Raw genomic sequence first — 13,777 nt, forward strand, 5'->3', positions numbered from 1 at the left:
AATGGTAAGTGATAACATACGTAGAGAGAAGATGCTGGTGTGGGTGTAGGAAAGGAAACTCTGCCACACACCATAAAAAATCAAGTCAGTGGTGCCAGAAGAACTATCTGGTCACCCAGGCAAATAAAAGGAGACTTCATCAATAAAGCATTTTTTTGCCAAAAATGTCAGTAAAACTTCCACACTTTCCACTGGGAACACGATCAAAGTTTTTCGTAGGTGACCTTGCTGGAAAACATCTTTGAAAGAAAAGATTTGCTGATAAAATCTGTGTTGTAAATAGCTAAAAAAAAAAAAATCAGCTCTGTGAAGCTGTACTTAGGGTACGTTCCATTCAAGTCGGAGGTCGGAAATTTCCAAGTTGAAAACTCCGAGCTTGAAGCGTTCCACAACTCATGATGCCAAATGCAATCAATCAACATGGCTGGCCACGAGAAACTTGACTTCTTGTGGCAGGCAGCATGTGAATATTTGCAGCGGTTGCGATTAATTTTGACCTCATTCTGCATATTGATAATCGGTCTTATTTTATGGTTTTGTGTTGTGTTTTTAGGCAGGGGACTATATGACCCCTATGTTTACGAGCTTCCCAGTCGAAAGCTGTTCCGTTAAGTAGGTGGTTGTAAATTTACCAGAAATGTAACCGGAAAAATACCAAAATGACAACGGTAACATGCAGGTGTTAAGCAGTTATGTTTATCCTAGTTTAGGGTGTTAGCATGCTAACATTTGCTAATTATATTTTGTCATAAACCCTTTTGGAGAAATTTAAATTTTGACCAAAAGATGACGAAAAAGACGACAAAAGACGACAAAAGACGACGCCTTTTCTGAAGTCAAATAAAACTTTTCATGGACATTTATTTAAGTTTATGATTAATTTCGTGATGGTTGAAGCCTATATAAGAACAACATCTGAATAATATAATATTTACACGGTTGTCCATGACTAGCTTAGACATGTTTTTCATCAAACAACAGCAGTCGCACCTGTCAATGTTCAACCTGTTTACAGCTTCTGCATGGAGTTTCCAGCGGAGGGAAAGCAGCTGACCCTGTAAGAACACAGGGCTTGTGGAAAATGTTGGTAATTCCAATACTGTAGATACCTCAGGAGACTTGGCACGACTTGATTCATCCGCCGGGATCCAGCAGAGAGCAGTAGAACATAAAAACACTTGAGATACAGCGAGAGTTGTCATGGCGATCCACAACCACCATAACAATCTCTGACATACTTCCTCCTTCAGTTATTCTCTTCTTATTCTCTCTCTATCTGACCCCTTACTTTCCTAAATGACTTTCAATCTTATTGTTTAGCACTTTCTTTCTTCCACTTTTCCTTTCCCTCATTCTCTTTCTTTGTTTTTTGCTCCTCTCTTACACTCCTTAACTTCCTCTAACCCTTTTAAGAAACCCAGATGAAAAGGCAACGTGCTTTCCAATTTCCATCCTTTAATGTTTTTTTTTCTGGGATTGTTCCAATCATGTGGGAGAGCCCCTTTCCCTGCTGCCTTTTCCCAGCACAGGTGCCTGCTGCAGTGGCTCTCGTAAGCTGTCTGCAAATGACATTGGTTCTCCTCTGTTGGTCACATCCTGTGTCCCGGATATGATACTGCCATGAGTCTCTGTATCCCTAATGGAAACACGTCTGGCTTTGGCCTACATGATGTCCAGTTGTGGGAAGATGGCGCTGAAAGCATTTCTACAGAAATAATGAGTGTCCAACAAGGTAATTCCCATATGTTTACATGACAGAATTAGATTTGGTCAGAAATAGGCTCTGAAATATTCCAGAAAGTCATTTTAAAAGGTTTTTCAGTGTGTTCCTTGGCAGTGTTGAAAAGCAGACCCCAATTTGAAATGGATACTGTTTGTGAAAAGCAGTCCACAGCTGTTAGAGAGGCACTGTTTCTGCCATTTATTTACATTTTACGATGATCATATTGCTTCAAGGAGATCTCTGTGTTCACAAGTGACAGTACTGTGAGAGTATATAAATCTGTCAGGGGAAAAATTTAATGATGTTATTACTAAACAAGGTTGGGAAGATAGTCCTCTCTAGGATTTTTTTGTCTTCTCTATGGCCTGTACCTGATCAGCATGAAAAAAAACATATTTTCATCTGATTCAGAGATTACAGACACACCTCATAAAGAAAGTTTTCAGCACTCTGCCTTGAGTTATTGCTCACTCTGTGAACTTAGCGGCATAACAATAACTAACTATTGCTTGAACTGTTTTTTCTTAACACACATTCTCTGTCTCCCAGTTCTCACTTTCACTCTGTTTTCCACCTGCCAACTCGTGCACTCTTAACTTAAGGGAATTAAGAAAATAAACAGAATGTCCTCGGGTCCTCGGGGTCCATTAATCTTTCTTTTTTTCCTATTACACCATTCTATAGCTGGCCTGGCAAGGTGCCCGGCCATCAACAATGGGTAACCAGTAGACACCCACAAGTATGTGGCCTCCGCTTCACCAGGCGAAATGTAAAATGTGTCAGCAGCAATTTGGTCATATTTACCAAAGCTATATGACATGTTGAGATTAAATAGTGATGTGTGGTTATTGGCTCGCCATGGAAACAATAGAGCCCCTCTGGGAGAGTCGGGACTGTGTGTAGTAGATGTTATTTATCATGTGCAAAAAGTCAAGGAAAATAATCTCATATATCATTTTTCACCTCCAATTAACTATAAAGGCATTTGTGTTTCACAGAGTGAGCAGCAGCTGGAATGTGAGAGCGTAGCGAGAACTGCGGGTCATGAGTGGGTGTCAAGACCATTTTTTGATATAATAGCTCAAATAAACTTTAGTGGGTGGGAGTCCTCTTACTGCTGACACCTTCATGTCAGCACGGTGGACTAAATCAGAGCAGGAATATGATCGGATCAGTCATAACAGTCCAGACAAAAATACCTCTGATGTGAAATGAAGAAGTTTCACTCAGTAGCACTTGTGAGTGAACTTTTTTAACCCTTTGACTAACGTGAGAAAATGAGCCTTTCTCGAAACTTAGACGTGTGGAAACATATTGCTGTATTTCTCACATGAGGAGGCCAACAAGTACGTTTTTGTCCCATCCCAAAATTCAAAAAGTATTCGGCCTTGTGAAGATGGCTGACCCTTTGGATTTATCCATTGTTTTGTTTTTTTCTAGTTTGCTCTCTGCGAGTGAAGTGAGGTCACAGCCAAAAGGTGAGACATTTTAAGAAGTTCTTCAAAGAGAAAGTATGTTTGATTTTTTACAGCTAGAGATTAAAGATCGCCCCCCCTTGTCAGCCTCATGGTCACCGTATTGATCTCTGTGAGGGAGTCTCTTTTTAAGATTTTTTTTGGGGGCATTTTTGCCTTTTTTATCACATGGTGGGCAGTGAAGAGGCAGACAGGAGACAGGGGGAGAAAGAGATGGGTATGACCTGCAACAAAGGTCTCTGACTGGACTCAAACCAGGGCTTTGCAGTGACATGCACAATAACCATTTGGCTACCAGTGTACTCCTGTGAGGGAGTCTCTTACAAGTATATTGCTTCTCCACTGAATAGCTGTACTCCTGAGCTCCTCTGTGTGTGTGTGTGTGTGTGTGTGTGTGTGTGTGTGTGTGTGTGTGTGTGTGTGTAAAAGTGGACTTTCAACAGTCATCTAGGGAACAGCAGGACAATCTCCTGACACAGGTAGCCTAAAAAGTACTGACACACACACACACACGCACTAAGAGTATTCATAAACACCTCTGTCTGTAATCTATATATCCAACTGCAGACTTCTAGCAGTGCATGGTAGGATCATTTTCACCCAGTTTTAGCATATAGACATTCAATAGGCTTTTATGAAAGAGCTGCTGAGCTGTGACAGTCTGGAATAGTGTTATATACGGTACCACAGTGCCGCTCCGGGCGACACCTCTGTCTGTTTCCATGCTGTAACCTCTTCCTTTCCTCTTCCCACTCTTCCTGTTGTCCAGATGAAAGGAAAAACGGAGATGATTAAAGAAAAATACTACACATGAAGGCTGTCTCCATTGGGTTTCATGAAATCATGAGTATATTAAAAGGAGAGGAGAGGACTTGCCAAAAAGTTGTCAATCCAAGGAGCCAGCAGGTACTTGCTACTCTGGGAAGGGACACATATACAAACACCCTCTTTTTCGTGAGAATAGATGCATAATTTATATACGCTGTCGCCATTACGCAAGGCTACAGCCCCCACGAGAGGCACTATTTATCCAATGTAATAAATTGGATTAATTATATTTGCCTAAAATGTTCTCACTCTCAAGCATCGTTTCCACTAATGATGAGGAGGCAACTCTGACTCATATCTGACCATCGGTGTAGGAAACCCACAGTCCATCAGTCATCCACAACAGCAGGGAAGTGACACCTGAGCTTTGGTGCCCATATTTTTACAATTTAAGCAAAACGTTAACTTTGTGATCCGTAGTCTATTTTCATCATATTTCATTTTTTCATGGATGTCTTAATAGATTTGTTCCAGAAAGACAGTCCTTAGGTGTGAAGGAAACTTACACCGCCTGCCAAAGAGCTGCAGTCGACTGTAACTTATTGGACCATATATAATCAACCAATTTGGCTTTTGCTAGAGGTGAATAAGCTCTCCTAAATGTCTCTTAAATTATATCCTAATGAGATTTTTCTCACTGACTTCATTGGCTTTCCTTTAATAGATATTTTACATTAGAATTTAGTTCAGCCTCACATTCATCATCTTAAACATGGTGCTAAGCTCAAGTCTGCCTGTGTATAAAAGGTTACATATGTAATATAAATGGGAATGTACAAATGTGGTGAGGCTTTCACCCAAAATTACAAACTTAAAAGCCTTGGATGTCACATTTTTTGTGTTTATCTATTATTAGTGATTCTCTGGGATTAGACGGCTTCATTCTGTTTCAAACTGTGGTCCAAAACCTCTTTTTAAATGAACAACAAACTGAAGATTTTTGCTCTAGGAGATGCTGTTTCCACTCAGAATAATACTTTGCTTTTACGTCTTAATGCAAACAAATGATACTGCAGTTAAATCAGAATTCATTGAAAGTAGTCGGTCTTTTACACTGTATACAAATAATAATTTATGTATTAATTCCTGGGTTGGCATTAAGGAAATTGCACTGTATTTTTTCAACCTACCATGTTGAGATCAGTGGAAACTGTCATCAACAACCTATTTTTCTACTGACATCCTCCATCAGGGTCATTATAGAATAGACTTGTGTTCATCTCCAGCGTGCAGAAGTAATGAGGCTGGTGTTCAGAGGACTTCAGTATTTTGGTGATCAACATTAAAGTATGGTTAGGGTTCCTTCCTAGTGAAATCTTTGACCTCAACCTCTTTGGACAGTGAGTGACACTGAATTGGAGGCTGCAAATAAACACACAACACTAATACAATTTGAAATAATTAATTATATTTCTATTTAATAAATAGGCCTACCTTATTTAAGCCTGTCTTTATTTAGGTCATGCAACAGCGGGGACAAATGCGTGCTTACATTCACCAGGAATAATATGCAGTGTTTTCTCAAGATTTTATCTTTATTATGTCTCCTCCAGATCGCCGTCTTTACCAAACAGGCTTCCATACTTCTTCACAGACTGGCACTTGTTTGAACCTGTCAGCTTGGATAGAGTTGCAAAGCGCTTGCGGGCTGCCATAGATCTGCACAACATGTTAACTTACATATCCGGCTGTAGTTAACAGGCTACCTCATATGCATGTGTCCCATCCAGAGTGCGCGGAGGCTGATCAGAGAGGCGTGCACGTCTTTTCCAACACCAGCAGCAGCAGCAGGGACACTCTCTTCCCACCGAGAGACAGAGATTTACCATGGCCTCAGCACTGAGCTTCACATCTTTAATGCTGTATTTTATTTATTGTTCGTTACTGTTCGCCGGTGTGTTTTGCGACACTGATGCAGATGAAGATGAGCACGCCAAGCACACATACACGGTGGAAATGTTCAACGAGGCGGTGCCTACTGCACCCCACTTTGTCATGTTTTACGCCCCATGGTAAGTGGACACTTCCCAAGTTTTTATAGACGACGTTAAAGAAAAGGATTTGCTGCAACATTTGTCTATAACACGCCTCAAACGTTGCAGAAGTGTTGCTTGACTGTAACAGTGGGATTAGAGCTACCCGGCTAGTTAGCCGCTAACTAGCATAGCCGAATAGTTTTCACGGCGGTCACGGTGCTAATAATGCTAACAGCTAGCCAGCGGATAGCTTTCCAGTTAATGTTAAACTTGAGACGTTATAATTAAACGCAGCTTGTGAAGGTTGTGCGTGTTTATGGGGCAGAAATGATGTAATTCAAAGTTGTAGGTTGGGAAGTTGTGCTTACGTGGCACGCACTGATTGACTGTCGGTGGTTCCAAAAATGGGGTTCACGGACCCCCCAGAGGTCCTTGAGGGGCTGCAGGAATGCTCCATAAAAATAGGGAGTAGTTCGGTTCATTCATTGCAGTTTCATGTGAACGAAAGTAACAATAGAGTAGTAAAAAAATGAGATTTATAGTCTTTGAAGATGAGATCAAAAGTTCAGCTCTTCACATTGTTGTTCTATCTTCATCTCCAGCAAAGGCTGACCTCAAAAATCTCTTAATCTCTATGTAACCTTACACTCGCATGCAGTGCATATTTGATTTCTAGCCAGTTACTGCAACAAGGCGGTATTATCAACAGGTTTCAGCTCACATTTCTGACTTTTTCTTTGCTTTTTCATTGACATGGATTCACATTCTGTTTGTCTATATTCATCAAGGGGTGGTATGCATAATAGTTACTCTGCTCTTACTTAAAATGTCACATAAAATCTAAGCTCCATGTGGTTTTAAGTACCAGAAATAATTGGAGGCTTGAGCTGAAAAGAAGAAAGCATATTCCTTTATTACTCTTTTGTCATTCAGAGGAGAGTGGAGGCATTTATCAGATGTTTGAGCAGCTGGCCACCATCTGTATCGGGGTATTTCTAAGAATACAATGCCTCTGATATATCAGTGTAAACCCATCACTTGGGCTCTAATGCATGCACATCCACATTTCTTATGGATTTACGTAACTGACCATAGAAACCATGAAAGAGTGCAAGAGAAGTTGTGTGCACATGACAGCTTTGAACCAGGATCACAGACTCTCAACAGAGTTTGGGTAAAAGATGTAAACCACCAGACCAAAAAGCTTTCAGAATAACTTATGTCGCACACTGACAGTATTTCTACCACTGTTGTGTCCAGGTGCGGCCATTGCCAGAGGTTACAGCCAGCATGGAACGAACTGGCAGACAAATACAACAGCATGGACGATCCCCCTGTGTATGTTGTGAAAGTCGACTGCGTCCAGGACACCAAGTTCTGCTCCAATGTTCACGGGGTTAGAGGCTACCCCACGTAAGTATTAGAATCACACCAGCTGACCGATCTTAAATCTTCAATTCATTTATTCATAGTAATTCATGTGTGTTCATATAATCAGACTGAATAAAAATGCAGTTAATAGTGTAGAAGTCTTCTTTGTCACTGATCGACAGATGAAGTGACACATTAACATGCATTTGGTTGGAACTTCTGCCAATATCTTAAAGGAGAGGTTCACAAATTTTCAAGTCTGTCTTGAAACAACAGTCAGATGCCCAAATGAACCGTGAAAGAGGTTTTTCTTGCCATAATCATTCCTCCTGTTCATACTTACCATTAGCAGAGGCCTTCTTAATGCACTTTCAGTGTAAGTGACGGGGGACACAGTGTGCCCACACAGTCATTTTGTGCAAAAATGCATTTAAAAGTTGATGTGAAACTTATAATATGAGGCTTCAGCAGTCTGAGTTGGTCATATCAAGTAGATATCTGCCACATTTACAGTCTTTTTAGCATCAGATTCCCCCTTTGTGTTTCCTCAGACAGTGTTTCCCTTTTTAGCTATAGTGGAAGTATAGTAACAAAAAGAGGAACTTGGGCACTAAAAAGACTGTAACATTGAAAGATATCTACTTGATTTGACTCATTTGGACGGCTGAAGCTTGATATTAGCTTCAGATAAACTTTTAAATGCATTTTTGCACAGAAGGAGGACTGTGGATTTTGTCCTCCATCAGTTACATTGTAAGTGCATTAAGAAGGAATAGGAACAGGAGGAACGATTACAGCAAGAAAAACATGTTCAATGTTCATTTGGGCTCCTAACTATTTTTCAAGACAGTGTTGAAAAGTCGTGAACTCGTCCTTTGATGTCATCCTCTTAAATCTTGAACAATGCTGACTGCATACCATAACTGCAAGCGCTGCAGTCAGTGTGTAATGATTGACAGAGCTTCTACTTGTGTAACTAAAGCTTGTAATGATGACTAAATGGACTAGTCACAAAGCTGTGTGTTCATGCATGGGTCATTGAGTTGGAGTACACACAACTTAAATCAGCCGTGTTATAATTCATTAAATTCAAAACCTTTTTGTGCTGTGTGTAGGCTCAAGTTGTTTAGGCCCGACCAGGAGGCAGTGAAGTATCAGGGGCCAAGAGATCTGCAGTCTCTGGAGACCTGGATGCTGAAGACGCTCCAGGAGGATCCTTCAGTAAGTGGTGATCATTCGGTTAACTTGACATTAATAAACCAGTGATCGTTGCAGTGCAGGAATGGTGCTGTTCATAGCTCTTACCTGCTTGTTGTTGTGTCTCCTCCAGGAACCAGAGAGTGAAATGGAGCCTCCTAAAGCTCCAGAGCCCAAACAGGGCTTGTATGAGCTCACTGCTCTCAACTTTAAGGCCCACATAGCCAAAGGTAAATCTCTAGTAGAAGATGTTCTGTCTACAATGACTTCATCAAAGGAAAATGAACAGTAACTTCATGTTGTGAAGTTGCGCAGCTGCTTCCTGTCATACCAGATAAAAAGTTTCTGTTTTTGTCCCAATTTTAAACTTGTTTTCAGTTTTCAACCACACTGAGTTGTGTTTCTGGATTCCTCATTAGAAAATGGAAACACCACATTGCCTTGATTTACATAACTGACATTTCAACACGAACACCTGAGCCACAATCCACAACGTCAGTCAACGCAAACCAACTGTGTAACACTTGTCTCCTGTCACTACACGTTTCTGGATTTTCACTGCGCTTGCAAAAATAAACAGTGCTCACGATAATTGTCTCGTTGAAATTACGGCTCTTAAGCCCCGCTGGAGTTGAATGTTTTGGTTTTGAAGAAAAATAAATGCTTTCTTGTTTGGAGATGAAAAAAGGCAGGATATGACATATGCATTTTTAAAACAGTGTTTATAGGTCCCACCTTCACATCTTGGCAACAGAGCCGCAATAAACGTTGTGTAATTGGCTGCGTATAACGTCTGTATAAGAGGTGTATATTTTCATTTACAGCTGGCTGTGTTCAGTTTGTAGTGGAATCAACTTTATACATTACTCCATCAGATCAAAAATCCGAACCCATACACTTCTGCAGCCTCAATTAAGTACAGAATTGTGCACTTGTGTGTAATTATCCATGCAGTAACCGGTATACACTGTAAGGCATTTTACTTTCTGTTTACTTATAGTTTTTTTTTTTTTTTGTTCCATGTGTGTTTAGGTTTCCTGATGATTAAACACATCTGATGTCTTTTTTCTGTTCTTTCCTCAGGTGCTCATTTTGTTAAGTTCTTTGCCCCGTGGTGTGGCCACTGCAAAGCCATGGCCCCAACCTGGGAGCAGCTGGCCACCAGCTTTGAGCACTCTGATGATGTCAAAATAGGAAAGGTGGGTCCTATTTAAAGCACAGACTGTGTGCAGATTTACAGCATATTCATGAAATATGATAAAAAATGTTATAAAAACACAAGTTCAGTTGTCAGCCAAACACCTTTTTCACAGCAGATTGTTGACTTGCTATAGTAGGAAAAGCACAAGTGTCCCAATAAGCCATGACACTGTGACAGTGAGTCAGATACCTGAACAGAATCCTGAAAACTCAATGTGATGTAAATGTAAAACCTGAGAAAGTTGAACAATAGGTAAATATGGAATAAAATGTTGTTTCTACAATACATTTACTCATAAATAATCTTATATTAAAGGTGCAGTATGTAAGAATCAGAGTGATATCAGTGACCATTAAGTGAGCTGCAGTTAGCATCCTGTTGTTTGCATGCTAGGTCACACTCAATCAGTGCGAGCGAGCAGCGATGCTAACATTAGCCAGCTAAAACCACAATATCATGATATATTTCACATGCTTTGCAGTAATGTTAGCTTACCTGACTCTGTGTTGTGTTGTATGCTGGTCGTTTGTTGACGTTAGTGGACTCCATTTCTAAGCTAACGTTAGCTAGTGTTGCACCTTGTTGGTGCCGGAGAGAGGCAAGTCACTCGGGAGTGTGCATAAACGTTACATCCTTTGGATTTTTGCAGAAAAACTGGCCGAAGTCCTTCACATAGAAATCAGTTATAGGCAACCAAGAAAGTCAGGGAAGGTCTCATTTTTTAAGTTACGTTGCAATCTCTTCACTCATTGGCAATAGAAAGCGATTAATACATGTAAATTGCTTCACAATTCTTACATGTAGCACCTTTAAAAATAAATAAATAAATAAATATATAAATAAAAGGTATAGCTTGCTATGTGATCTTTTGAGACATATCTTCAGGGCAACTAAAAAAGTCTTTGTCTTCCCAGTAATGGATTTTTTGTATTCACTCAATAATTTTGCTGGTATTATTTTTTGCCCTTCCGGTAATATGTGCTGCCTTTCTGAAAGTCTGAGTTTCAAACAGTACATTTTCAAACAGTTTGTGGCAGAGGTGACGCAGCGCTCTGTTTGCACTCGTCATTGTCAGTTACTTTAAGACACTACCTGCTCGCTCACTGTCTTATCTGTATGATAGACCCGGATTCTGGTAATTTGAGAAGCTACCTGTTCACACACAGGGCTAATAAAAACCATTAATACCTCTTAAGCAAATTTGCTGAGTCAATATTTGCATTGACGTTTCACTTTAGTTTAATAACACATGTTCATATACTGGTTGTCTAGGTGGACTGCACACAGCACTATGAGGTGTGTTCTGAGAACGGCGTGCGGGGATATCCCACACTTCTCTTCTTCTACAATGGACAGAAGGTATGGAAGACTGTTTCTAACTCTTCATTCCCAAGTGATCTCTGCATGAACAGCTGTTTTACGTCTTCAAAGACATCACTCTGTCCTCCTCTGACCCGCTTTTTGATAAAAATCAATCATCATTGTGTTGTAGTTAAAAATAACTTGTTGCATGTGCTTAGAAATGTGTTATGTCCCAAGAAAACAATAATGATGACTCTGATAATAGCATAACTCACTATGCCAAGAAATTAATTAAAAAGCCTCCACAATTATCGTAACAGCAGTAAAGTATTGAGTGTGTTGTCTTTATGCAGACAGAGCAGTACAAAGGAAAAAGAGATCTGGACTCTTTCAAAGACTTTGTGGACAACCAGCTGAAGGCAGCTGTCACTGAGGAGGAGGAGCATCCACATGAGGAAGTTAAATCAAACGAGATCCCCACTGATGAGCCAGCCAAAGAGGAGGTTAAGGTGAGTGTGAACAGCAGAGAGAAGAATGTCATAAACAAAATTCCTGTTTTCTTCCCGTCATGTATTTCTTGCTAGTTGGTTGTGTCTAGTTACAGTGTTGATGAATGTATCAGTATGTGTCATACTTGACATGTTATTGTTCGTGCTCTCGGTCTTCCTGCTTCTTGTTGTTAATCTGACTTCCCTGATGAAGTCCACGTCACAGTTTAAGCCCAGCACTGTGAATGCTGTTTTTAACTACATGATGTAAGCGTGAACGTGGCTCAAAACAAGTGGACTCTCAGCTGCTCCTTTTCAAAATGAATATGAAGTCATTTCATTTCAGCACAAGTTAATATCAGAGTTTCTGTTTGTTTCCTCTCTGCAGTCCAGCGTCTACGTCCTAACGGAGGACAACTTTGATGAGACAGTAGCCAAAGGATTCACCTTCATCAAATTCTACGCTCCATGGTAAGACAATCATCTTTAACCTTACAAATACCTTATAAATAGTGACAGTTAACCCACTCAGATAAAAATTGTAAGGTGATGTTTTCATTAAGTAACATAATAAAACTTAAATAGATGAGTTGACCTACATTACTACTTGTACAATTTTTTTTTTTTTATTACCTGCAAAATAGTTTGAATCAAATGTAAAGAGACTGAATCATAGAAATCATCAGTTTGTTGTAACTCTCACACACTGTCAGTCAGCCTACGTGATGTAATTCCTGTCTTATCCCGCCGTGTAGGTGCGGCCACTGTAAGAACCTCGCACCAACATGGGAGGATCTCGCCAGCAAGGAGTTTCCTGGTCTCACTGACGTCAAGATAGCCAAAGTGGACTGCACTGTGGAACGCACACTCTGCAATAAGTACTCTGTAAGTACGTGGATGTCATCCACAATTTATACAACGAGACACCGTCTGAACTGGACATCTAACACTCTGTGACTCTCTGTGTGTGTGTCACATACCAGCCTGTCACCAACCCTCAGGATGTAATTAAACTAAGATGCTAATCTTAATCACACAACTATAAAACAATACGACTGTCACATGCTTTAATACGTATGTGGAGTTCCAATGACGTTACTGAGATGAAAGCTCAGGGCGTTATTTAGTGTTGACGGTGTTTTAGAATCAGAAGGTGTGAAGATGCTACTCACAGCCTTTTTGTCTTCATGTGAGCCAAACTAACCTACAACATATCTATAATGAAGTGATAAAAAGCTAAGTCACATCAGTTTGCATCTTTAAAAAGCAGTCTTGATCCAAGATCCAAGTTTGCCATTTTGAAGCCCAGTGGTCAATCATTAAGCCAATTTGTAGCTGAACACAATATACTCGAAGTTGCAACGTTTTCTGAACTGCTGCATCAGAGTTCAACATCCACAGTTGGAATAATGAAAGACTTTAGTGATGATTCACTGTGATAAAATGTGCCATATTTGTTATGTTGTAAAGTGTTACATACCCAATCTTCTCATGTAAAACTTAACATCTTCAAATCTTACAAAAGTACTTTTAACTCTTCAGAGAAAAAAGTTACCTTTACTAAAGAAGATGTTATTATTTTATTCAGTAGCATATTTAAAAAACAGGACTGCATTTTTATTAGGTTTGGTGGACAGACAGGACTTTGACCAAGAAACAGTTGATAAGAGAAGTAAGTGGTTTTGAACCAGAATGAAGCACATGGAATAAGTTCTTATTCTCCGTCTCTTCCGTTTGTACTCAGGTGCGAGGTTACCCCACCTTAATCATCTTCAGAGCAGGAGAGCAGGGCGACGAGCATCACGGTGGGCGGGACCTGGAGAGCCTGCACAACTTTGTGATGAGGCAGGCGAGGGACGAGCTGTAAAAACAGTCCAGTCAGCGCTCACTCTTCACCACTCTGCTCACTCACACTGCATATCTGGCCAGTAGGACACCACTCTCTGTCCTACAGTAGCCAAAACCCCCTCCCTCTCTCTCTCTCTCTCTCTCTCTCTTTTTCTCCAGTGTTCAAGGACAGAATGATTCAGTCGAGTGTTTGGGATGTGAATGTATTTTTCATTGCTGTAACCCAACCTCAAATCTTCTAAAAAAAGGAGAATTGTTTCGTATCGGTTGGGTCTGCAAATGAAGTAACATGTCTGACAACCACTTTGCAAGCACTGCTCAATCGATCAGAACTCCTCGCACAAATAAAATGTTTATTAAAAGGGTTG

The 13,777-nt window shown here is 40.3% G+C and overlaps 1 protein-coding gene and 1 long non-coding RNA gene across 2 annotated transcripts; both read left to right on the forward strand.

The window, feature by feature from the left end:
* The first annotated feature begins 962 nt into the window (after positions 1-962).
* On the forward strand, positions 963-3,284 carry LOC121888344. Its single transcript, XR_006093215.1, has 2 exons — positions 963-1,732; positions 3,164-3,284. It is a non-coding gene; the product is annotated as an uncharacterized LOC121888344 (long non-coding RNA).
* A 2,326-nt stretch (positions 3,285-5,610) lies between these two features.
* Positions 5,611-13,524, forward strand: txndc5 (thioredoxin domain containing 5). Its single transcript, XM_042399797.1, has 10 exons — positions 5,611-6,038; positions 7,263-7,415; positions 8,489-8,594; positions 8,704-8,800; positions 9,654-9,769; positions 11,044-11,130; positions 11,427-11,582; positions 11,950-12,032; positions 12,317-12,446; positions 13,306-13,524. The coding sequence occupies exons 1-10, from the start codon at positions 5,854-5,856 to the stop codon at positions 13,426-13,428; spliced, it is 1,236 nt and encodes a 411-aa protein (XP_042255731.1). The 5' UTR covers positions 5,611-5,853; the 3' UTR covers positions 13,429-13,524.
* The last annotated feature ends 253 nt before the right edge of the window (positions 13,525-13,777 follow it).

This window comes from Thunnus maccoyii, chromosome 21 (genome assembly GCF_910596095.1).
Source record: "Thunnus maccoyii chromosome 21, fThuMac1.1, whole genome shotgun sequence".
Classification (NCBI taxonomy): Eukaryota; Metazoa; Chordata; class Actinopteri; order Scombriformes; family Scombridae; genus Thunnus; species Thunnus maccoyii.

Excerpts from the sequence above, each read along its gene's own strand:
- txndc5 (XM_042399797.1), top strand. The coding sequence starts at position 5,854 with ATGGCCTCAGCACTGAGCTTCACATCTTTAATGCTGTATTTTATTTAT. Across the intron at positions 6,039-7,262 it reads GTCATGTTTTACGCCCCATG|GTGCGGCCATTGCCAGAGGT; the intron begins GTAAGTGGACAC and ends TGTTGTGTCCAG. Across the intron at positions 12,033-12,316 it reads ATCAAATTCTACGCTCCATG|GTGCGGCCACTGTAAGAACC; the intron begins GTAAGACAATCA and ends CCCGCCGTGTAG.